Here is a 20965-nt window from a genome sequence, read left to right as displayed (position 1 = left end):
TGAACTTGATTGAGACATCACTTCCTGACGAAGGAGAACTGTCTTCTGATATCTGACAACTGATACTTGATGATACCTGACATCTGATACTTGACCTCTGATACATGACATCTGACAAAAGATACCTGACATCTGATACTTGACCTCTGATACATGACATCTGACAAAAGATACCTGACATCTGACGATTGATACCTGACATCTGACCTCTGATACATGACCTCTGACACCTGGAAACTGACTTCTGATACCTGACATCTGATATCTGACCTCTGATGATACCTGACATCTGCTATCTGACAAATATCTGGGTGATATCTGACACATATCTAGGTGACATCTGACAATATCTAGGTGATATCTTACATCTGACTACTGAGGATGTCCTAAAATGGCCACTCACTCCCCTCACTGGTTGGACACTATGGACATGAGCCAGCCTGGAGGGAGCTAAGATGGCCTGCTCTGGTGCCAGCCGTTTTCTTGTCAGGACAGTTATTACTAGTTAGTTATTGTTAGACACTATTGTATTGAATAGCCAGCAGGCAGCAGCTATACTGTAACTAGGTATTATAGTATATAGTCGGCAACTTAGTTTCACGATTGACCTTTTACCGATTTTAGAATGTTTGTCTATTTTTTTGTACTTTTATGCACTTTTTGTACATCTTGTACATTGTATGCTGTATACTGCGCATTTTTGTGACTTATTCTACTGCCTCTTTTGTACATTTCTGTGCCTACCATGCATTTTGTTATGTTTTGTATCGTTCTGTTTATTTGCTGCAACAACAGAATTTATAAATGAATTATTATTCATCCATTTGTGTGTGTGCAATGTATGGGACCTTACATCCAAGTATAAGCGTGTGAGAAATTATTTGATTGAGGCTATAACAATGTAATAGGCAGAGGGGCGGATCATTCAACAATAAATAATTTACTGTGGTGGAAACATGATAATTCTCTTTGGAGAACAATAGCCATCAATTTCCCTTCTCTTTAGGTTTGTTTTTCCTCTGGGTTGCCATGTCTTTGAGTCTGGAGTCCAGTTTCCTTTGCAGGTAAGCCTTCTTATTAGGGTCCACTGACTTGTCCTTCTGCCCGCTGCCAGCGTACAGGACGCCCTCTCTGCTGATCCTCATCCGGGCGTGGGACTTGGCTTTGTCTCCGCAGCCGTGGACCTGGGAGATAGGGCACACATCACCACCAGGGCAGGTTTCACACAAAATACGGCACGCAGAGTCAGTAGCTGCAACGGAGAAACGCACGCACAACCAAGATAAAGTGCAACAGGTGCCTGACAAAAAACAATAATGAGGGGAAGAAAGAATGTCTGCACACCGTGTTGGTAGCTCCCGAAGTGAATTTCTTTAAGGCACAAAGTTTCGGCCAAAGTGGCCTTCGTCAGGTGCACCTGAGGTTGTGCCTGAAATAAATTCACTTGGGGAGCTACAAATACAGTGTGCGGACATTCCTTCTCTCCACACACTGATAATAAACACGGCCCAGTGAGCGCAATCGAACAGCTGCTGCCTAGACATGCGCTATTACTGTATCGTAGAAAGAGTGTGGTCTCACCTCAGGGACATGATGGCTGAGGCAGTACTGTCTGTTACAGAACAGGCACAGTTGTCCTAGTAAGAGCACGGAGGCCTTGCACTTGACAAAACTGCACACGCTCTCGGCCTTGACCACGGCGCTGATGAGGGCGTCAAAGTCGTCCTCGGCAGAGGCAGCCGCGGCGATGTCGCAGGCACCCGCTTTAGTACGGCTCTTCCCTTGGAGGGACAAAAACAGAGTCAAACAAAGCAAATACAAAGTTAGATTTCCCGACCCAAGATCGAGGGGCGTGGATGGATGGATGGATGGATGGAGTCGTGTTCTGAACTGCCGCGGCGCTGACCTTTGGACTTCTTGGCGGTCTGAGTCTGCGCTGTACAGGTGGCGTCTCGCTGCTTCTTGGTCTGGGCGTTCTCCTCCCTTCTCTGCTGCTCTCTGCTCATGCGCTCCAGATGAAGACCCTTCAGGTCTACCGGGGCTCGACGCGCAGACCCGCCTCCAGGCTCCGCCTCCCTCTTCTCCTCCTCCTCTGCGGCTGCTGTTAGCGCGGGTTCCTTGGGCGCTACCCCCTGGTCTAGCCTGGGTCCTGGTGGCGGCGGAGGCGGCAGCGGGGGTCTGGACACGGTGATGCAGCGGTCCCGGGCCTCCCCCTGGCTCTCGTGCCTCAGCCCCAGCTCCTCTGAGACCTGATGGACCAGCAGGCGGTCGTGGGAGTTGAGCGACGAAGGGAACTGTAGTTCCGGCTGCTCCGGGTCCTTCAGGAATCGCTCGATTTGCTCCTTGATCTGAGCATACTTGCTCTCGGTCCGCTCCTCCTCTGCGAGCGTGGAGCCGACCTTGGAGTGGGAGTCTGAGGCGGTCCCTCCTCCCTTGCTCTTGTGGACGCCGGGCTTCTTTGGTGCCGAGGTCTCCGTCTTGCCCCCAGCCGCACCCATGGCCTTCTGTCTGGTGGAGGAGGAGCCGTCAGAGGCAGCTTTGTCCTTGGTCTCTCTGTGGTCGCGGGTGTAGTTCTGTGGCACGATGTCCTGGAGGTACTCGAAGGCGGTCCGGACCTCTCCACGCTCGGTCATGTGGTCAACCAGGGACTTGAGGAAGCCGTGGCTCCGGACCGTCTGCGTGTCACACACCACCGCAAGGTGCCGTCTGGCGCGGGTCACGGCCACATTTAACCTCCTGTCCTCAGCCAGAAACCCAACTTCACCTGAAAACAAATGGACAAAGTTCATAACAAATGGACCTGAAAACAAATGGACAAAGTACACAAAGAAAACGCAGAGATGCTACTCATTAAATATGCCAATTCTGCTGGTGCTGCCGCAATACCAGAAGAAGAGTTTACCTTTCCTGTTGGACCGAACCAAAGACAGAACCACGGCCTCCTTCTCTCTCCCCTGGAAGCCGTCCACAGACTTGATCTCCAGATCTGGATGTCTGGCTGACAGCCGCTGACGCAGGAGATGCACCTGTAGAAACACGCTAAGCAACGTCAACATCGCCCCCCCCGAATCCTCTTTCTCCACATTCATATTTCACCTAGTTAAAAGAATATAAAAAATGTTCACAATACAACGACTTACTTGCAAATTGTATGGGGTGATAACAGCTATGTCTTTGGCTTTCAAACCAGCTTCGGTCAAGGCTTTTATGTGCAGTTCAACAATGTCCACCTCACCTGCAGATTCATCGAAACGAGCTAGTTAGAAGAGGAGTACTCAAGGGCATGGAGGGTGGTCATAGGAAGAGTTCAGGGGGCATGGAGGGTGGTCATAGGAAGAGTTCAGGGGGCATGGAGGGTGGTCATAGGAAGAGTTCAGGGGGCATGGAGGGTGGTCATAGGAAGAGTTCAGGGGGCATGGAGGGTGGTCATAGGAAGAGTTCAGGGGGCATGGAGGGTGGTCATATGAAGAGTTCAGGGGGCATGGAGGGTGGTCATAAGAAGAGTTTTCAGGGGGCATGGAGGGTGGTCATAAGAAGAGTTTTCAGGGGGCATGGAAGGTTGTCGTAGGAGCAGTTTTCAGGGGGCATGGAGGGGGAGGCGAAAGCTCACCTTGATTTCCTTTAGACTGCTCATCTGCCACCTCCATCTCACTCAGACCACAGCCTGCAGTGTCGACGAGGAGGAGAGGGGTGCTGGTCTCCTCGTTACTGGTGAGTCCAGGCAGATCCCTGAGCAGTGGGACTGACAGTGTTAATATAAAGGACTTCTCACCGAAACATTTAACATGAGATGTCGCGATCTTCATAGCCTAGAGAGAGAGAGAGAGACTTACTTTAACAAATGCTTCTCCACAGAGTGGTGGGCCGTCAGCTTCCCCTGGTACATCTCTCTGGAGGCCCAGTCCATGATGGCGCTGTTCATGCGGTACTGCACGGTCAGCATGCGCACCACCGGCTCTCCGTACTTCTGGATCAGCCTCTCCATGAGACTGACAGACAAGCCTCTGGCTGCAGCCCTACCAGAGAGAACGAGCAAAACCCAGCAAAACCTTTATTTTCTTAGGATTCTGTGCTTGGCGTTCCTTGATAAAGCAAGCAGATGTCTTTTCAGAACTTGGCGATGGTCTCTATAATAAGTTCTGCGGTACCGACAAAAGAGAAACAAAAGGGAGAAAAGGTAAATAAGAGATTTTACGCGTGCGACTTGATAGTGGGCGGCAGCTGCTTGTAGTCTCCAGCCAGGATGCACTTGGGCGCGTGCAGCAGGGGGATCCAGCAGCTGCCCTCAAGGGCCTGGGCACACTCGTCTATCACCACCCAATCAAAGTGGTCTGCTGAAAGGTGCTTCAGAGGCCCGGTGTCACAAGCACCTGAGGGGACACAGACAAGTGGCTTCATACTGACTTTGTCATCACCCATCATCCATCACTCCCTCACCTAAGCCCCCCCCCACCTATAACTGAAGTTATAATTAGCCCGAGGGGCAATAGAGTGGTGGGATGAAGTCATCATTTTGTAGGCTGAAAGGTTAGTTTTAGAACAAAACATACTCTATTCTAGAGTAAGAATAGTCTGTTAGTCTGTTAGACACAGACCTTATTTTATGTCTGTTAAACACAGACCTTATTTTCTTCATTTTTCGCAAACCCTATTTTCTTCATTTTCCCCATAGGGATTTTTGGGACTCAGAACCAAATGGCGCCAATGCCAGCCTTTCAGCCTGCAAAGTGACATCAGACCTCACTACCCTACGCCAGCGGCCATCAGTCACCTGTGTTGGTTGATAAAACAACGTCGGCACGTTTGAGGATCTGAGCGATTGCTGTTGCTTCTCTTGTCCTGAGCTCCTTCCGTAGCCCCCCAATCTCTCGTTTCAGGGTGGACCGTTCTCCTTTCTCACGCGTCTTCTTCATCACCGTCTTCACGGTGGAGAGAGGGAAGCCATTATCAACAACAGAAAGCATTCCTTAAGTGAAGAACAAGCAATCTGGGGTGCAAGATATACATCTACACAAATGACCATCTTTTAACAAAAGCTAGTATTAACGCTGGTCCAGGTCCACATATGCACTTACAAAAGCTTTGTCGATGTCTTTGCGGATGTCAGCGATGATGTTGGTGTTGTCACTCTGGGCCAGGACCGCATCCAGAGAGTGTTTCTGGATGGACTCCAACAGTCTGGCAGGGTGGCCCAGTCTGAGCACCTTGGCCTTGCATTTGGCCAGACGTTCCACCAGGTTATCCACAGCCACATTAGAAGAGGCGCAGCAGAGGACCTGCAACGAAACGTAAAGATAATCAATTCATCATCTGTTTAAGACATCGTAAATCCATCAAAGATGTGGATTTCGTACTTTTTCTTTTACGAAACACTGCACTGCGCTGAATTACAGGAGCAGGTCAAGACTGAGAACTCTCCTTCCGGATGTTACGAAGGGCACACAGAGGCACACAAAACACCAAAGTACCTTTTGTCCTTGTTTTACTGCTTGGAGGATGACTTCTACGACAGTGGTGGTTTTCCCTGTGCCTGGAGGGCCATGTATCACAGCCACTTCCCGCTGAGATAATGCAAATGACACAGCCTCCCGCTGAGAGTCGTCCAGGCCCGAGTTGAAGAAAACGACTTCATCTGTACAGACAAGAGACATAGGTACTGTATAAGAGACATGGGTATAAAAGACAGACCTGGGTATAAGAGACATAGGTACTGTATAAGAGACATGGGTATAAAAGACAGACCTGGGTATAAGAGACACGGGTATGAAGACACAATGGTAAATGGACTGCACTTATACAGCTCTTTTATCCATTTCACACATGCATACACACACCAATGGCGGCAGCTGCCGTGCAAAGTGCTAGCCTGCTCATTGGGAGCAATTTGGGGCTCAGCGTCTTGCCCAAGGACTCGACCTGTTGCCAGGACGAGCCGGGATTCGAATTCTTTACCCTATGATCATTGGATGACCCACTCTACCTCCTGAGCCATAGCTGCCCACATGAGAGACACGGGTACAAGAGACATGAAAGAAAGAATCACCAACCCACTCCCCAGGGATATAGTAGTAAAGTTCAGAAAGGTTTGCATCTATTCCTGTTCTGAATAACAGAACTATGTAATAGTCTGAAATGTAAACTGTTAAACACGTGAAAAAAACAGCCTTACTTGACTGTAACTGTGAAGGTTCTGAGTAGCCAAACAGAACGGCTATCAAACTGGAGGCTGGTCCACTGCTGTATCCATTCAGAGCATTCAAGGCACTGCAAACAGAGGACAAGACAAGAGAGTCATTTCACGGTTTTGTGAAAAAGGGTTGTCAAAAACGGAACAATATTCCTGTCTGATTATGTGCATTCATTCAATATATCTTACTTTTTCATGCGTTTGTAGGTGACATCATTTGCCAGCTTCAGAAGGTTGAATAGACCATCCGTGTCAATATTAAGGCCGTCCTCCGAGTCCTCGAAGGCGACTGTTACAGAAGTCTGGCTGATGCGTGTCACCACCCCAGTGCCAATCTGGGATGACGGACTGCAACCACTTGGGTCATACAAGCCGACTATGTCCCCTGCAGAAATCAGTAGTCGATGAGCGAACTAGCATACTGTATGTTTCACAACAAACTGAATTCCCATTAGGCTTTAAAATAATCAACATCCAGTATAATGTAGCAGGACTGACATCACATTCATCAACATTCTTACCAGGCCCAAAACTATTACTAGGGAGAATTGAGCCACCAATATGTTTCCTTGGCTCCAGCACAAGCAGAGACCGCCCATATAGACCCGTGGACTGGCTTCCAATCTGAAGTTTCAGCAGACACACTCCTTTGCTCTGAAGGTCCTTGAGAGAGACGTTCTCCTGCCATACCCTTCGGTTAAAACAGAAACAATAAAAAATGTTGGGGATAGGAATGGTGACATAAAAAGGCATCCCTTTCCTATAGAAATTAACTGATTAAAAAATGTATTATTATACAGGACCTTGATGGTCGTTTTACTGGCCACACAGCAATTACACACCAACACACATGGAAGTGAGCGACGACACAGAACACACAAACGCATGCATTTCAGCGGTCGTCGGTGGAAATTGTTCCCTGCATTTCATCCATCCCAGCTGTCCTCCTCCGGGGGCAGCCAGGAGCAGTGGGCAGCCTCATCAGTGGCGCCCGGGGACCAAGTCCAAGTGCTCAGTCCAGGTCCTGGTCAGGGACCGGATTGAAGAGCAACTGTTCTTTAGCATGTTTTTCATATTGGGTTCTTGGGAGGAAACTATTGCGAACACGGGGAGAACATGCAAACACCGCACAGAAAGGACCGGGAGATACCCCACCTGAGTACCTGACAACCCTGAGGAGATACCCCTCCTGAGTACCTGACAACCCTGGGGGAGAACATCCCTTGTGCCGACATCGTCCCAAGCGGGAATCGAACACAGGACCTTCTTGCTGTGAGGCGACAGTGCTATATACCCAGGAATGCTGTGAATTGGAGGACTACATAAAATACCTCCTTACCTCGTCTCCTCAATCTCAGCTTCTCTCTCCTCCTGCAGGAGCTCGAGGGTTTTTGTCACGAAACGTTCAACTTCCATTTCTTCCTAACAAGAATGAGCACATCAGCACAACAGTAAACTCTATCAACCAATCAATCAGTCAGTCTACCGATCGATCGAGATCTAATGCCATTTATCTGATTCAGAGACCAGATAAAACAGTGCCAACAGTCCAACACATGGGTCAGATGCACACACAGGCCCTTTGACGATAGCAGGGGGCATTCCGAGGGGGCATTACCCATACTTGGGTAACATAGCGGTGTTGTAGCCAGTTGAGTTTGAATGGAAATTGATATTTATCAAGCTAACTAGCTTAACTCGAGTTCTGAAATGTGTAGCCTAACTAACCACGAAATCGCTAGTAAACCCGGCTAAGTTAATTGAATCGTGTGTTCTGCATGCCGCACGACGTTCGCTAACACCGTAGCTCGCTCTAGTTTAGTTAGCTAGCACTCGCTAGCTTTTAGCTAAGTTAGCTAACGTTAGCTATTTAAAGCAGTAATTAACACGCTGTCGTCTGGATAACAAGCTAAAACAATCTGACAGACTGACGTTGCATGGTATTGCTAGTCCCTGTAGTTCCTCCAAGAATGCGGCAATGCTCAGTTATACCTACCTGATGGGATCAGTCAGACCGTTTTGTTGACAGGTAAACACGGCTGGTTAGAAAAGCTTTTACAACAAGACTCTTATTTTGAAAAGCCCACACACAGCGGAAGTGTCTTCTTTCTTGGTGCTCTTCATTCAGCTGTCAAAACATGCCTACCTGAGAGGATTTACAATTATTCGTCGTGTATTGAAATTTTTATGGGATGTAATGGGAGTAATGCATTGTGGAATAGCTAACACGTTTTTTTGTCTTTCTTAAACTTACCTGTGAAAACGAACCACTATTAGGTTGATTCGTGGTGCATCGCCCACATGCGTTGCAGCATTCTTCCTGTTTGTCTTGTCAGATCCAAAGATTCAAGCAGTAGGCTACAGTAGCTCTGTTAGCGACCTAACTATTGGCAGTTTGTCAAATTAATCAAATACTCCGACTGGTGAATTGGTGGAAATGAGAGCTGCATTGATCCTTCTCCTGTGCTCCATTGCATCGACTCAGATGGCCAATGCCACTCTGTCAAAAACTGATGTGAAGAAGCCCCCCAAAACCCAGGAACCTGAGGTGAGTCAAGTGAGGTTGAGCTCAGCAGAGTATCCGTGAATGCTATAGTGTGGCTGATGTGGGCTGCACAGTATGACTTTGGGTTGGGCTGAGGATGACTCACTTCTCTTAGATTATATATATATATCAGTATAGTATTATATTATAAGAGAAGTTTGTCATCCTCAGCTTCATATATACAGTATATTAGTAATTCATTTGATATGAGAAATGTTCTGCATAGCCTGGTGAACTTGTGAACCTGTGAAATTATTACCCTAATCGATTAATGGCACATTGCTAGAAGGTGTCATATTAGTTTGTTTGTCTTGTTTATTTATTCAGTTCATCAGAAGCTAGGCTAACCATGAAGGTCGATTTTATGTCCCAGACATCAACTGCAGAGTTGTCCGTGTTGGAGAGAGGCCTTGTCGTGTCTGACCCTCAGTGGAGAGACATTGTGAGGGAGGAGAGGAGATACTGCGCCTATATTAAGAGAGCGTTTCAAGGAGCAGTGTTTGGATACGTAACGCCCGTAAGTGTTCATATAATCAAATCCATGTTCAGAGTCTACTTGTCTCTGAGTTGCTAGAAACTGTTTGCTCTTACATCTACATGTCTATTATTATCAATATTTTCCTTTTGTAAATTATCTATTCATAATTGAACAGTGTGCTATTACTTTGAGATAAAATGTATGTTGATATCTCTTTGAACTAACAGATAATAATCTTTTTTTTACCATATGTCTTTCTCTCTTCTGGCTCCCAGTGGAACCCCCTTGGGTATGACATGGCCGCAATATTTGGTTCCAAGCTTACATCCGTGTCTCCTGTGTGGCTACAATTTCGACGTCGAGGACCGGAGAGCTTTCATATCACCGGCACACATGACAATGACCCTGGTACTCAATGTTGTCTTTCCAGGGGTTCCTGCCCTCAGTGTTTCTTAGTATCACTATATACTGTACAGTATGTATCTGGCAACACATACGTAAGCCAATGTAATTTGTCCCTGTAGGTTGGGTCAAAGCAGTGAGGAAATCCAATAAAAAAATCCGTATGGGTAAGTGGATTTTCTTTTCCCTGTCAGCGACACATCCATCTTGTTCCTTGATGACGGCCAGTGGTTTCCCAAGTCTGTAACATCTGACCGCTGTGTGCTCAAGCTCTCCATCTCCCCCCATTCCAGTGCCTCGTCTGCTGTTTGACGGCTGGTCCTATGAGGACTACATGAGTGTGTTGGATAGCGAAGATGAAATTGAGGAGATGGGGAGTGAACTGGTGGATGTAGCGAAGGTAAGGAGAGATTCAATGGCTGTTTGCTGACAGGCGTTTTTCAGGGAAGGGAGAATGAGCCACTAAAGCTGCGGCTTCCTAAGTTGTGTAGTACACGCTCACACTGTTCTTACAGACCTTCTGGTTGTGTAGTACACGCTCACACTGTTGTTAAAGACATTCTGGTTGTGTAGTACACGCATGCACTGTTCTTAAAGACCTGGTTGTGTACATGCTCACACTGCTCTTAAAGACCTTCTGGTTTTGCAGACGGAAGGATTTGATGGCTTTACTCTGGAGTTATGGAGTCAGTTGGGAGGGAACAAGAGAAAGTGAGTCATTCGGAGCATCCTCACCTCTGATGTATTGATCTATTGCTCTAGACCTTATTGCTCTAGACCTATGTACTTCAACCTGTAACTGTTTTTTATTATTATTATTATTATTATTATTGTACATTGCATTTGTTTTGTTGATATTTGTGTCTCTGTGTGTATTCATCACTGTATATGAGGGAAACCTCAGTGCTTCACGAGTCTAAATAAAGATTTGAAATGAAAAGAAAAATTATCCTTCTCTGTAGACAAGATGTAAATGTGCAGTATACAGGAAGTGTTACACTTTGTTTCTACCCCCTACAGGGAGCTGGTTCACCTGGTAACGCATATCTGTGAGATGTTGAAGGCCAAGAAACTAGATTGTGTGCTTGTCATTCCACCAGGAGTGACAAGGTAAGTGCCATTCAACAATTTTACAGATAATGTGTTTGAGAAAAAACAAAACAAAAAACATCCACCATTTCTGGTGTTGATTTGAACTCGTCACTGTGTACAGTACCGGCCAGCCAGGCATGTTCGGCAGGGTGGAGTTTGAGCAGTTGGCTCCAGTCGTGGACGGATTCAGCCTCATGACCTATGACTACTCCAGTCCTGGCAGGTAAGAGAAACAATTACATCAACTACTTTATTGCTTAACATCTTTTCCCCAATGGTGCAATGTCCTGTCTTTGCACTGTCCTGTCTCGTCCCTGCACCCATGTCCAATGTTGTCTCCATGTTATGCACCATTGACCGAAGCAGATTACGTTATTGTAAACTACCTGGCAATACTGATTCTGATGACCAGAATAACTGATCATTGAATTTTGAAAAACAGCACTACTATAAAAACGGTATATTTGTATAGCACCTTTCATACAAATACATGCAGCTAAAGTGCTTAAGAGCAGAGAATTGTGCTTCACAAAAAATAGACATAAAATGAACAAAATGCAGGAAAAATAAGATGGAAGGTAAAACACAATAAAAGAAAATAAAGATAAGAAATCAAGTAAAATACAACCTTTAAGTGTGATAAATATGTAACGTTATAAAAAAAATACAGTGAAGAAACACGCCGTGGAGCTACACAGCTCAGTAGCTTAGCCTGTGTTTGAGCCGAAGCGGAGCCTCCATCTACGTAGTTTACGCGCTGCTGTCTTGTCAGTCAGCAAGCATTGTCAAGGAGACGGCCCACACCACAAGCGCGAGTACAACATGCGAATCAGAGGCGCTGCCCTGAGCGACCGTCTTTTTGGCTGGCTGAACCGAAAGTTTAACGACGCTAGCTTGCGTTAATGTTCCTCCAGCCACCTAAAAAGTGCCAGTCAAAGCAACAGCAAATGCAACAAAATATCAGTTAAGCATAGCCTAATCTAGCCTATTATTTATGTAAGGTATGTAAAAAAGGCAGTGATTGTGGTAGGAGAAGACAGGACCAGCACAGAGTGGAGGGACAGGTGAGAGAGGAGAGGATAGAGGTTGATGAGAGGAGAGCAGGAGAAGAGAGAGGAGAAGGAAGAGGACAGGAGAGAGTGAAGATGAGATTAGAAAGACAGTCTGATGATTTGGACGGTATCAGTATGCAGTTAAGCATCAATGGGGATCAAACATTACTTTTTATGAAATAAAACTCTAAAGCTTCATTATTCTCACCCCATAACTCAAAATTAAAGAAAGCATATTTCATGTAAACATGCTGTTTCAGTATACGTTTCACGATTTTGTTATTTTCTTTTTTTTATACTTTATTTATTATAAAAGAACAGGAATACAAAAATTGTGGTCATCCATGCATTATAACATACATCATGAACATTAATGATAAATGCACATCAGTTCAGAGTCATCAATCAAAATTATTCACAAGCTTGGTATACAATCCACTTTTCCTAGTATTTCTAATATACATGAGCTCTTAGGTTAAGAAAGAAGGTAATTCTCTCCATGCTCTGAATACTCTGAACAATTTCTATCCAATCAGCCTTTATTGGAGGATGAGGCTGTAACCATCTCCGTGTTATAGCTTTCTTGCTGGCTGCAAATAATATCTTCAATAAATATTTGTCACGTGCCGGGAAATCGTCAGCAATGTTGCCCAGATAGATAGTGGCAAAGGAACAATCAATACCGTCCCCAAACATGGTCTGCACTGCTTGTGCCATCTCCTGCCAGTACGACTGAATGACCGCAGCACCATGAATACATGGAAGTGATCTGCCATCAGTTCTCTGCATTTCCTCCAGCAGAGGCCTCTCCCTGTCTCACCTGTCTGCACACTCTTAAGCTTTGGTGTTATGAAGTATCTAACCAGATTCCGCCAGCAGAACTCCCTCCAGAGGCCCGAGCTTGTGGAGGTAGACTGTATGGAGCACATATTAGTCCAATCTTCCTCTGAAATGACAAGTCCAGATTCCTTTTCCCATTTTACTCTAACCTTATTTGTTGAATGTTTCTTATTATCCTGGATACTCGAGTAAAGTTTTGAGACAAGATTTCTGATATCCTTATTTTTATACATGCTGACAAAGACATAAACTAAGCTTAATTCCCCTTTCTCCACAGGTTTTATCATCTCGTTAAAGTGGGACCTAGTTTGTAGATACCTAAAAAAATCACATTTTTCTAGACCGTATTCACTGGAAATATTCTGAAAGCTATCCAATGCTCCCTGACGAGAGATCAAGCAGTAAGAAGTGATACCCAGTCTCAGCCACTGCTTAAACTTCTAGTCCATTCTTGCTGGCTTAAAGTCTGGGTCGAAAGCGACCCACCTCAGTTGTCTGGACTGCCTCTCAAATAATGATGACATATTCCTTGAACCATATCCTGAAAGGTATCCCTCCGGATTCCGTCACTGCAAGGAGGGCGGTTTCTGTCGAGTGGCCAGCCTTTAACGAGGACTGGTGGGGGTCTAGGAGATCGTTCTGGTTGGTAAAAGTTGGTAAAAGATAGCACGTTCAAGTGTTTTAGATAGAAAGGATAGAAGGGAAACCGGTCTGTTTTTGACATCAGTGGGGTCGAGAGATGGTTTCTTCAGGAGGGGGGCAGAGAGATGGAGGAGAGTGACAGCTTAGTGGTGGAACAGTGTCTATTGAAGATGAGATCCAGCTGGTTGCCGGCTTTGTGAGTAGGAGGAGAAGAAGAGAGGTGAAGATTGAAGGAGGAGTGGTAAGAGAGAAGAGGTTCCAATTTTTCACTCTGGATGTTGAAGTCAGCGAGAAGTATGAGTATGGACCCATCATCAGGGAAGTGCGAAACTAGTGTATCAAGCTCCTCCAGGATCTCACCAAGGGGGCCTGGTGAGCGATACAGAACAGCAATGGTGAGCTTGATTGGATACGTGACAGAGACAGCATGGAATTCTAAAGCGGGCGGGGAAAACTGGAATAGAGAAGAGAGTATTTCCATTTTGGGGAAATAAGCAGGCCAGTACCACCACCTCGCCTCACAGGGAGTGTGGGAGAAAGAGTACACATCTGACAGGGCTGCGGGTGTGGCAGTGTTCTCTGGTGTGATCCATGTCTCGGTGAGAGCAAGAAAGTTGAGGGAGACCGAGGATGCATAGCCTGAGAAACTCAGCTTTGCAAAGTCCCCCTGTCACCACTTGCTCGCTATGAGTTGAGACAGTAGGATAGATGAGGTTAGAGGGGTTACGGAGTCTGGGGGTGACAGAACAGGAATAGGATGCAAACACAAACTGATAACAAATCAGGTACAGAAGTAAATGGAGACGTACTACTTTCCTGACACAGTCTTTCTTGACAAAGTCGCTCTTGAATAAGTCTTTCGGTGCCTTTGGTCACCCTAGCCTTCGGTCGCATGCCGGAGGGAGCTGTCGCTGTCTAGGGCAGCAGTGTTTAAGGCCTGTTGCCGCTGATTGCTAATCGTCTGCCAGGAGAGTAGGCCACTCCCTCAGGGCAGTCACCAGGGCAATTAGTCTATCTCAGGCAGAAACTAATTCGCACAATAGAATTGACTATCAAAGCAGCTTCACAACGGCACTGACGACTTAGCACTACCTATTAGAGTAAGAAAATTATACTTTAGTAAATTCTAGTTCAGTCTGTAGATCGAAGTCCCTTCCGGAAGTTAAAAGCAATCTGGAGATCACTTGGGCCTGTGCTGTTTATAAATCCTGAGCTGAGTAGGCCACTCCCTCAGGGCAGTCACAGGGCAATTAGTCTATCTCAGGCAGAAACTAACTCTCACAATAGAATTGACCATCAAAGCAGCTTCACAACGGCACTGACGACTAGCACTACGCCTATATGTATTGTGTTCCATAGTTTGGGCCTTAATTGACAAAGGCTGCACTCCCAATCTTCTTCTGACTGTTGCTAGGAACTTCTAGTAAACCAGCAGTGGATAATCACAGTGTTCTTAAGGCATGTAGTTGACGAGAGTTAGTGATGTAGGTTGGTCCTCGCCCATTAAGGGCTTTATATATAAGGAAGAACACCTTAAAATCAACTCTAAATGTTACCAGAAGCCCGTGCAGAGCAGCTAAGACTGGACTAATGTGCTATCTCCTCTTGGTTCTGGTTAATAATCAAGCTGCAGAGTTTTGAATGAGCTGTATTTGGATATATGCCTTTCTTTTCTGTTTTACGTTTTTTTTTGTTATAGACCAGGCCCAAGCTCACCACTGCCCTGGATAAGGGACTGTGTGTTCCAGTTATCGCCAGGCACCCAGTGGAGACACAAGATCCTGCTTGGATTCAACCTGTACGGCTTGGATTTCTCCAGCCAGGGAGCTGAGCCTATTCTTGGGAGCAGGTGGGTGGAACACTGCGTCCTGCTATGTAGGCTTCTGAACAACATACTATATTGCTTAATTTTGACAATTTTGTGTTTAACTGCGTCATTAGTCTTTATTTGATCATACTCCCAAGTTATAAAGTGTCAACCTCTTTCCCCTGAAGGTACATCGACATGTTAAAAGAGCTGAAACCTAAACTTCTCTGGGATGAACACGCTGGAGAGCATTACTTCAGTTTTAAGAGGTGTGTGCACCAACAGTACATATAATGCCATTATTTGGGAAAGGCATGTAAAATCGTGGCTATTCCTAGATAACGTTAACTATATCCATTTAAAACCCTGCATTCTAGGAACAATGGAGTTAAGCATGTGGTCTACTACCCAACTCTGAAGGTACGACATGACCTTACATTTGTACCTTTACTGAACACACTTACAGATATTGAATTTGCTCATTAACATTTGGGATTATGTTCCTATTTGCTCCAGTCTGCTCTGTCTCTGTATTGACTGTTATTACTATGTATTTAACTATGTCCCAATCTGCCCGCGCAAAACTCTTTCTATTCTTTTATAGTCCATCCATCTACGAGTGGCTTTGGCCGCAGAGCTGGGCACAGGGATCTCCATGTGGGAACTGGGACAAGGACTGGACTACTTCTATGACCTCTTATAAGCACAAGCATTTCTGGGCTGTCGAACACCAGCACGGTGGATGGATGTTCCTAATTTTTCTCGACTCATTTTTTCATCAAACCATCAGCAATCAACGATTATCTCAGGAGTCAAAGCGATGCGCAGGGACTCTCCTGAGTCTCAGCTGTACTGGCAGAACTGAACTCTGGAACCAGCGACTGGCTGGCCCAGTTAATCATCATTCAGCTCTGCTGTTCTTAGACCGGGGCGTACAAGAGGGTCATGGAAAATCAATGGAGTGACTGATCTGTATGACTGAGTACTCTGTGTGTGTTTTATTGGAAGGCAACAGCAATAAAAAGAAGTAGTTTTCAGTGCTTAGTTTTATTTAAAAAGTAATAATAATAATAATAATTGACAAGATAATGCACAGATAATGCACCGCTTATCGCCTTTGCTATCACTCATTACAGTTAGTGAGAAATTTAAAAGTACACTATTTTCTTTGTGCTAAAATGGAAGATATTTATGTATACAGATAGAGCATCTGAAGTGTCACACGTTTCATACAACTTAAACAACAGTTCAACTGTGGTGAAGGATGACATAAGATCCAGCTCTGCCTTTGGGCTTGGTCCTAACAGGATGCCAGGCAGGGGTGTAGTGGTGACTAAAGAAGAGGGTATACTCTGTCTAAAAAAGTGTGTATACTGTAGCAGAAATATTAGTTTTTACATTAGTGGTGTTTAAAGAGGTGGGTATACTGTGAGTCCACGGATAAATAAGTGTAAATACTCTACACCTCCGTATACCCTCCACTACACCACTGTGATGTCAGGTAAACGGCACCAGACTCTTCTGGGAGTCTCCACCTTCTCCCTCCGCCCCCACGCCATCACATTCATCCCTGACTAGAGATTCTGCCATTACGCTGTTGTTTATCTGTCCATTCCTCTCAGGATGTGGTGGACCCCACTGGCCTTGTCTCCTCACAGTAGTGGAGTGACCTCGACATTGACTTTCCCTCTCCTATCCCGAACACAAGGCCTTTAACCAAAACATGAATGTTTGGGTGATTCATATAACAATACAATACGACGACTTCTTTCAGTAAATGCTGTGAAGATTACCTGGAGTGTCTGCCTCACGACTGGAATATAAATGACTTAACTTATCTTTTTTGTTGTTGTAAAAAAAAAAGGGGGCTTGTAAACTTGGTTTTGTTTGCAAGTGTTCATTTTACTTGCCATTACAGAGCAGGAAGAGATTATTTAGAGCAACTGATGTTGACTGGCTGTTCTGCCCCGTCACCAGGTGTCGATCTATAACTACATGCACGGCGTCTTCTTGGCTGGCTGTAAGACAGAGAGAAAACACATTTTTAATATCCAGAGTTAATGGGAGGTCGTAGTCAAAGTAAAAAAATTGTGATTGTGTCTTTTATCTCACCTGTGTATGATCCACCGCTGTCTTTGACAAAGTCCTCCACTATCAGGGGCAGGTTGGCAAAGTCCGGACTGCGCACCAGCTCAAACACAGAGGGCTTCGGAACGAGTACAGAACAAGGATTATCACTTTGTATCTACGCAGCTAATAACCACATCCCATAATCTAAAGACATGTCACTGTCTTAAAAGATAGTTGCGATGTTGACAAAGAGATTCCCAAATCTACACACACACACACACACACACACACACACACACACACACACACACACACACACACACACACCAGATGCACTGACAGTTAGACACACACCCCGGTGAGGCTGTAACCACTGAAGATCCACTTCTGTCCCTCTGTAGCACAACACAGAGCAGACACTCCTTGTCCCACTGCGCACACAGGCTCTGGACATGGAAAGATACAACCACATGATTTAGTTAACATTCTGATCTTTATCTGTCATATGTTAACGCACAGTGTACAATCACAGTGAAATGTTGCTGCCAGCTGTGTGATGTGTCCAATTACAGATAGGTTACACATACACAATTTACAAATTACACATCTATACAGTATAAGGATAACCTAAGGTATGGATATATATATATGGATGAATTAAGTACATGCTATAAGTATGGATATAAATATCCCGGGTGGGGGGGGGGGGGGGGGGGGGGTGTTATGTGCATGCTATAGCTATGAATACATATTCCCGGGGTGAGATATACTGTCATCTGCAGTTACATGTATGGTGATGTTATATACACTAAATATTTTTGCACTGTGTACATTGTTTAGTGACGAGCGAGTAGTATCAACTTCTTACAGGAATGTTGCTGTCCAATCTAATGTCTGTGACACCTTGCAGCGCCTCCCTGAGGGAGACCGAACAGTAGAGACTCACTCTGCTGGGAGGTGAAGTGTGTTAGGATCCGTGCCAGGGAGCCGCTGTGTGCCAAGTCACTGAGGGCCCCGGGGCAGTCTGGGATCAGCAGCGCCTGGTAACGGGCACCTGGAATTTGTCATCACAACAAAAAGACCTTGAGTTCCCCACCGAGTGAGCACTGAAAACCACCATTCCCAAGCAACTATAGATATTTAATACATTCACGGAGAATTACTACATATGCAGTTAAAAAAGACCCACCTTTAAAGAGGCACTTCCTGTCCCAAATTAAAACAAAAATAATGAAACTTTCTCACCATCTATAGATTCCAGTTTGGCTGGCGTGGCATAGGGCTTGGCACAGAAGTCCTGCACCCACCTGGCTGTGCTTTCATCCACCCCAACAAAGTCGATGGGCTTTCCCTGTGAGAGAGACAAAAGGTACTGAACGGTCCTTACATTGTTATAAGGGGTACGCTAATGTCATCTAATGTCAAATGTGTGGCGTGTGTGGCAGTGTGTGTGTGTGTGGAGGGGGGGGTCTCACCCCTGGCGTAGCTGTCTGCAAGTTGAACACTGAGCTGCAAAGACTGAAGGATTGATGGAAAGAGCGAGCAGACACCCCTAAAGACAATGTTATCCAAAAAAAGAGAACAAATACATAAATGTACTAGCTACCCACTCATATAGTGTTTGCCACACCTCTCCCATGATGCTCTTAGCCTTTCTTGCTCTGAAAATGTAATTTGACGTAATTTATTGCTCTATATATGGCTCTGTGTGCTACTAATCCTGTTCTGCCTTCCCTCTCCCTAGTGCCTCTCTCTCTCCCTCCTATCTTCTAACCAGGTCCAGTGGATGCCCCACTGTCACCAGCAGACCACCCTGAGTCCGATAGATACCCCTGTGTCTGCTGTGGATGTCGTAGCAATTAGTTAACACACACACGTACACACAGACATACACCAGTCCACTTCCGGCTTTAGGCCTGGGCCCAGTCCCCTCACCCTAACCCGGGTCCGTATCCTCTTCCTACCCCCACCCTACCCCTGACCCCTGCCTCTACCTGGACCCAGGCACACTCACACACACACAGACATACACCAGTGCTGGGCTCAGATCCCCTCACCCTAACCCGGGTCCGTATCCTTTTCCTACCCCGACCCTACCCCTGCCTCTATCTGGGCCCAGGCACATTCACGCACACACAGACATACACCAGTGTTTGCCATGTCTCTCCTATGATGTTATTAGCCTCTCTTACTCTGAAAATGTAATTTAATGTTATTTATTGCTTTATAAATGTTCTTAGCCGGTAGACAAACATACTCCAGGAGCTTGCTCGATCGCTTTGTTGAGAGGGGTCAGGGAAGAATTTTTTACAGCTCACTTATCTGGCCCCCGGGTGATACTGTTTTTTTGCTTCCCTCTGGAATATGTAGGGGTGGGACGTCTGCCCACCTCCCTTGTTCTCTGTAAAGCGCATTGTGTTGCCTCTGGGTATGAGATGCGCTATACAAATAAAGCTTTGATTGATTGATTGATTGATATACAGTAACACATCATGTGTAATTAACAGCGTTTTTCCTGAACCGAGTGCATTAGCATTCATGTTTACAGAGCAGTGGTCAAATCTGACTCAGAACCAAAGCCAACTTCATGCACATACACGGGTTTGTACCCAGGCTAGCATATCGATATCGAGCACCTGGAGATGGAGCTAGGCTACTGTGTTATGTGGCATATTAGCCAGTTCAGATGGAATAGCGGATCGCGACAGTAAAACTATAATCCTGCATGTATAAGAGAGTACATCTCACCTTGCGCGGCAGCACTTGCCACTATTAAGCAAGTGGGTTTGGAGGACATTACAGTGGTTTATAAATCCTATGGACTAGTTTGACACAGAAGCCCCTGAGGTTGATGGAAACTAAACAGGAAGTCCCATGACGGTAGCAGTACCAGCTACATCCGCGATCTCTTTCAAAATAAAAGTTAAACGTTGTGTAGTTTCTTCTGCAGACTGTTGGACATTGAAGTATAATGTCAGTATTCCTATGAAGTAAAACACTGTTCCCAGTTTTTATTGAATAATATTTTATTGGCACGACACATTTCCACATGGAAAAACTAATTTTAAATGTTTTCCTAATAATAAACTAAATTATATAAATTATATACGCCTATGAATGATAATCTAATAATATATGCTAAACATATATATATATATATATATATATATATTAATAGGATCAGATACAAACATTGACACGAGTGAGATACACTCTGCCATCATGCTTTAGCTTTCACTATTGGAAAGGATATGCTTGTGCACTGCAGAGTACAAGTGACAATTCAAACAAAATGATACAGTAAACGGACTCAAAGCAAATGCATAGCATAGGTGCATAACACCTTTTTCATGGAAGACCAACAATAACTTTCATCTTTCTCTGGGCTTAAAGGGGGAATAAAGTGGTTGAACGTGACACATGCCAGTTATCTTCAGGTGACATAGAACGGAATATGCCCATCAATTTTGTTATTCGGTCATTTTTAAGTAGCCTACTATAGGAAGGGAAAGTGAAAACATGCGCCCCTAGCGGATTTGTTCCTATCGGAGAGGAATTTCAATGTAAACTCCCATAGACCGAATTTTCTAATAATTACTACGAAGCCATTTCGGTGAAGTTATCAAAACAAAAACCTTTGAGTGTCTATACAGTAATAACCTACTAACCGTGAGAATTTCAAACAGTATTTCGCCTTCTTTCAAATTTTCGAAATTGCTCCATTACTCGAGTCAAAGTCAATGGAATTTAAGAAAAATATTTTCATAATTCGGATTGTGATTGAAAATCAACTATGATCACCAGAATCAATAAAGTTTGTCTCCAAGTATTTGCCGTTTAAGGCATTCTA

General features: G+C 45.1%; 3 protein-coding genes across 4 annotated transcripts; 1 reads left to right on the top strand and 2 right to left on the bottom strand.

The window, feature by feature from the left end:
• Positions 1–986: 986 nt before the first annotated feature.
• On the bottom strand, positions 987–8217 carry ighmbp2 (immunoglobulin mu DNA binding protein 2; the record flags this gene model as incomplete). Of its 2 annotated transcripts, none has more annotated exons than XM_084453156.1 (16): positions 8184–8217; positions 7527–7609; positions 6709–6878; positions 6377–6572; positions 6170–6264; positions 5469–5632; positions 5076–5276; positions 4772–4919; positions 4196–4370; positions 3834–4016; positions 3611–3729; positions 3141–3235; positions 2903–3026; positions 1907–2764; positions 1582–1781; positions 987–1184 (listed from the first exon to the last, which is right to left on the bottom strand). In XM_084453156.1, exons 2-16 carry the CDS (start codon positions 7601–7603, stop codon positions 987–989), a joined length of 3003 nt encoding a protein of 1000 aa, XP_084309282.1. In that variant the 5' UTR covers positions 7604–7609; positions 8184–8217. The 2 variants fall into 2 exon arrangements, with proteins under 2 accessions (XP_084309282.1, XP_084309283.1); XM_084453157.1 differs by having other exon boundaries at positions 7527–7605; positions 8180–8215.
• A 98-nt stretch (positions 8218–8315) lies between these two features.
• Positions 8316–16082, top strand: chid1 (chitinase domain containing 1). Its single transcript, XM_084453158.1, has 12 exons — positions 8316–8735; positions 9106–9249; positions 9486–9618; positions 9735–9779; positions 9906–10012; positions 10262–10323; positions 10633–10722; positions 10826–10927; positions 14938–15087; positions 15234–15314; positions 15423–15465; positions 15650–16082. Exons 1-12 carry the CDS (start codon positions 8625–8627, stop codon positions 15746–15748), a joined length of 1167 nt encoding a protein of 388 aa, XP_084309284.1. The 5' UTR covers positions 8316–8624; the 3' UTR covers positions 15749–16082.
• Positions 16083–16136: 54 nt separating this feature from the next.
• On the bottom strand, positions 16137–19974 carry gatd1 (glutamine amidotransferase class 1 domain containing 1). Its single transcript, XM_084453159.1, has 8 exons — positions 19864–19974; positions 18591–18667; positions 18361–18466; positions 18062–18169; positions 17470–17561; positions 17158–17251; positions 16206–17063; positions 16137–16160 (listed from the first exon to the last, which is right to left on the bottom strand). The coding sequence occupies exons 1-7, from the start codon at positions 19910–19912 to the stop codon at positions 16948–16950; spliced, it is 642 nt and encodes a 213-aa protein (XP_084309285.1). The 5' UTR covers positions 19913–19974; the 3' UTR covers positions 16137–16160; positions 16206–16947.
• Positions 19975–20965: the final 991 nt, after the last annotated feature.

This window comes from Borostomias antarcticus (assembly GCF_949987555.1).
Source record: "Borostomias antarcticus genome assembly, chromosome: 18".
NCBI lineage: Eukaryota > Metazoa > Chordata > Actinopteri > Stomiiformes > Stomiidae > Borostomias > Borostomias antarcticus.
Note: the sequence above shows the minus strand (reverse complement) of the source record. Positions and strands in the feature narration are given on the sequence as shown.